Genomic DNA, 4,467 nt, shown 5'->3' on the forward strand with positions numbered 1-4,467 from the left:
GATTACAACTTTCACTTACATAGGGCAAAACCGCACACTAATGGTAAGCCAATTCAATCGATTTGATTCGTCTCCATTGCCTCTTCCTTGCTCCATCCAATGACACCACTACCACCCTTATCGAAACTCGAAACAGCATCACATTGATAAAAGAGAAGCCAAGTGAAAAAATATACTCCCTCCGTCCCAGTTTGTTTGTCCAATTTCGACATACGTGCTTTTTAAAAAATTGTTTATAACTCATAATCTATAATGTTTTTCATAATTTCGAAAACATCATATTTTATATCTAATTGAGATCTATCAAACAAAATTCATATTACATATAAAAAATATTAAAAATTAAAATATATAGACAATTTTATAAGAAATTTCAAATAGTGAAAAAAGACAAACAAATCGGAACGAAAAGAGTATACATACGGAGTTCAAAGAAACTGATCGGAAGAGAAACTCTAACCGGAAAGGAGGGATTTTCAAAACGACAAAAAGACATCACTAAAACACTCATAAAAGGCTAGGGTATTCTGGTAATTTCTCATCCTCTTTATTTGCGGCTGAATTCCATTCGAGTCGCCACCGCCGTCACTCCAACGTTTTCTACGGTGTTTTCGTCGTCCTCACACTCTCGAGTGGCGTGACAAATGACGGCCACCGCGATATTTAGCTTCATTATCACCATCAAATTCACTCACACCGATTAGGGTTTCTTTCACTTCCCTTTAGCCAAGCAAATTTTATGCTTTTTTCCCGGCCAACCAAACAGTAGATACTGAATCCGTGCGAAATTTTCTGGCACATGGCTTCTCCCCACGGATTTGCTTCTCTCACCAACTCAGGAATTACACGCACGTGCTCCTCCTTACGGTATCATCTACTTATCCCTCAATTTAATAAAAAGATTCAATCTTGTTCTAGGGTTTCGATTATAATCTGCAATAGCCAAAACCCTAGTTTTGCTGTAGCTAAACGGAGTAAAATTCGAGACTTGAGGCTATTCAATTCGGTTGAGTTAGATGGGTTTCTAACCAGCGACGATGAGGGTGAGATGAGTGAGGGGTTTTTCGAGGCGATTGAGGAATTAGAGCGAATGAATCGGGAGCCGTCGGATGTTCTCGAGGAAATGAACGAACGGCTATCGGCTCGCGAGCTACAGCTCGTGTTGGTGTATTTTTCGCAGGAGGGGAGAGACTCTTGGTGTGCATTGGAGGTGTTTGAGTGGCTCCGGAAGGAGAACAGGGTCGATGAGGAGACGATGGAGCTTATGGTCTCGCTAATGTGCGCGTGGGTTAAGAAATTGATTGAAGGAAAGCAGGACGTGGGATTTGTTGCTGACGTTCTTGTGGATATGGATTGTGTTGGTTTGAAGCCGGGTTTTAGTATGATTGAGGAGGCGGTGTCCATTTATTGGGAGATGGGGGAGGGGGAGAGAGCGGTTTCGTTTGTGAAAGAGGTTTTGAGACGGGGGATCGGGTACCAGGAGGATCGTGCGGAAGGGCATAAGGTTGGCCCTGCTGGTTATCTTGCTTGGAAGATGATGGTGAGGTTCTGTTAATCATAATTCTAGAGTTTATCTTCTTGGTATTTGGTTTTATTATGGGATTTGGATTGCGTGTTCTTTGATACTCTCTGTAACATTTTCAATTTTCTTGCTAGCATTTAATTGCAGGAAGCTCTCTAATGTTGCAAGATTTTATTTCACGAGTGGATACCAAACTATCTTTTCGTGCACCAAAATGTCGGGGATAATATAATTGTGTATCATGCGTGATATGGATATGTGTTTGCTGAATTATGCCATTAACGCTTAATCTATCTATGTATTGTTATGCTGCATTTCTACTCAGTGTCTTCTTTCTCTTAAAATCTATGCACTCATACCTACACATGTTTTTAATTTCAATTGTGCACCTACACGTTCGTATTTTTCTGTTCCTTATGTGTATTCATGGCTAATTTGGGTTTTTTGGACTTCTCTGCTATGTCAATACCATTATCTTGACCAGGGTACTTTTACTGACATTTTGGAAATCTAACATGTACAAAATATTGCAAAAGTGTTTGATTGTTGCCTTGTTGGCATCAATGCGGAAGAAGACATAAGGAACGACACCAGTACAAGAGTAGCTGACTTCTTTACTTTGCTATAAATTTCTTGAATTATTTCTCAAATCTCACTTATTTCAATTTGACATGGATGCTGCGAAATGAATGAAGCCCATCTTTTGACTTCTACATTATCGTCGCCTCAATTTATGATATTAAATCCCAACGAAAGCACAGCCAGTAGTAAATTTGACAATCAACTCGGTCCTAAGAATAAGATTTGAGTATTTTGAACAGTTTTGACTGCTTCAAATGCTAATGCAATACATTGCAGATGTATCAACTAACATAGACTGCCAGACTGTCAATTGAGTTCTCAAAAATTAAACAAGGGATACTTTGGGAAACACAGTGACGTCATAGAGTATACGTCTTCTTGGGTGTTGGCTGAAGCTGGAAAGACTTTCCTTTGCCTTTTTTTTTTTTGTCTTGTTTCATAAATTGACAGATATTGGATTTTAATACTATTGTGTAGAGAGTTACTGAGAATGTTTTGGTTTCAATAAGCAACCGAAGCGAAACATCCCAAAGCGATTCTATTTTGCTCAACTCAAGCTCAAGATGCCAAAAGTTCTGTTGAGCTGCTCTAGATGACATCTTGTGTTTATGGGCTTTACATATTACAATCTGAGCCAACTTACTTCTTTTGTTAACTATTAATATGGCTTGATAGGCTTATTTTTGGCATATGTTGCGGTCATTCTTACCTTCTGAATTCTTAGCTAGGGCTGTTATTGTCTAGTGTGTTTTCATTGTTTCTTGTGGGAAAAAATGTCAATGATACGTTTCCTGTCAGGTGGACGGTAAATATCGGGATGCAGTCAACTTAGTGATTGACCTGAAAGAGTCCGGGTTGAGGCCAGAGGCCTACAGCTACCTAATCGCGATGACAGCTGTGGTGAAAGAGCTGAATGAATTTGCAAAAGCTTTACGCAAGTTAAAAGGTTTCAGCAAAAGTGGTTTAGTTGCTGAACTGGATCCAGAAACTGTTGGGCTCATGGAGAAATATCAGTCAGATCTTGTGACCGATGGAGTTCGCTTGTCTAACTGGGTGATTCAAGAGGAAAGACCTTCACTTCGTGGGTTGGGGTTGGTTCACGAGAGACTCCTTGCCATGTATATTTGTGCTGGTCGTGGACTAGAGGCTGAAAGACAGTTGTGGAATATGAAATATGTGGGTAAGGAAGCTGACAGTGGACTTTACGACATTGTTTTAGCCATCTGTGCTTCCCAGAAGGAAGAGGGTCCCATTGCACGATTGGTGTCTCGAACTGAGGTCATGGGTTCTGTGCATAAGAAGAAAACCCTAATGTGGTTGTTGAGAGGGTACATGAAAGGTGGTCATTTCGATGATGCGGCAGAGACAGTGATTAAAATGCTGGACTGTGGTTTGTATCCAGAGTTTGTGGACAGGGTAGCTGCGCTTCAGGGACTAAGAAAAAGGATTCGACGAACGGGAGATGTGGAAACTTACGTGAAGTTGTGTAAGCGCCTTTCTGATGAAGAACTGACTGGACCTTGTCTTTTTTATCTTCACTTGACGAAGTACAAGCTTTGGATAATAAAAATGCTTTGAATGGCTCAGATGAGAAGCTTTCATTTGCGTATGTATAGATTGGGGTGGGTCTAAGAGCGGAACCATAATGTTGGGCAGAGCAGTTCCTTTGGACGGATTAACTTCAAAGTTCAGAGATGCGTTATGAGTATTATGCTCTCATGTTGTAATAGAGTTGTATATTGGTGGGCATTGAAACATAATCAAGAACACTAGCACAATGTAATAAGGCCGGCCGTGTATTCTTGCTCTCATGTTGTAATAGAGTTGTATATTGGTGGGCGTTGAAACATAATCAAGAACACCAGCACAATGTAATAAGAAAGGCCGTGTATTCTTGCTAAAGGTACGTGATACTTCTATTCTGCCATTTTTGTTCGGTTGTGTGTATATGCTTTTTAACGAAATTTCCTGCTATAGAACTGTATCTATTGTGTTGATGGCACAACGTTGTAGCAGAAAGAATGACTATGCATTGTTTTAGTAGGTGTGGTGGTTAGATCTCGTTTTAGACTGGGGGTTTAATTCAAAAAAGGAGGAGGAAGATATACACACCTTGAATACAAAGCATAGAGGACATTTGCAATTTGATTGAAAAGTTTGATAAAAGTTGTATTTTTCGTTAGGATTAGAATCCTGGTTAGGCTAGTTTTGTAAAAGATACTCCTATAAGCTTAACAACTGCTGCTAGAACTATCACTTAAAAACTCTTGTGTGAAACACCATGAACCGACCAGAGTCTTTAGACTCTGAAGGATACAAAGAACCATGCTTTATAGACTACTATGCTTAATACAAAGTACCAA

The 4,467-nt window shown here is 39.8% G+C and overlaps 1 protein-coding gene across 1 annotated transcript; it reads left to right on the plus strand.

Moving 5' to 3' along the window:
* The first annotated feature begins 545 nt into the window (after window positions 1-545).
* On the plus strand, window positions 546-4,031 carry LOC131324065 (pentatricopeptide repeat-containing protein At2g30100, chloroplastic). Its single transcript, XM_058355891.1, has 2 exons — window positions 546-1,540; window positions 2,903-4,031. The coding sequence occupies exons 1-2, from the start codon at window positions 800-802 to the stop codon at window positions 3,680-3,682; spliced, it is 1,521 nt and encodes a 506-aa protein (XP_058211874.1). The 5' UTR covers window positions 546-799; the 3' UTR covers window positions 3,683-4,031.
* Window positions 4,032-4,467: the final 436 nt, after the last annotated feature.

The sequence above is a fragment of the Rhododendron vialii genome, chromosome 1a (genome assembly GCF_030253575.1).
Source record: "Rhododendron vialii isolate Sample 1 chromosome 1a, ASM3025357v1".
Classification (NCBI taxonomy): Eukaryota; Viridiplantae; Streptophyta; class Magnoliopsida; order Ericales; family Ericaceae; genus Rhododendron; species Rhododendron vialii.

Excerpts from the sequence above, each read along its gene's own strand:
- LOC131324065 (XM_058355891.1), top strand. The coding sequence starts at position 800 with ATGGCTTCTCCCCACGGATTTGCTTCTCTCACCAACTCAGGAATTACA. Across the intron at positions 1,541-2,902 it reads ATCTTGCTTGGAAGATGATG|GTGGACGGTAAATATCGGGA; the intron begins GTGAGGTTCTGT and ends GTTTCCTGTCAG.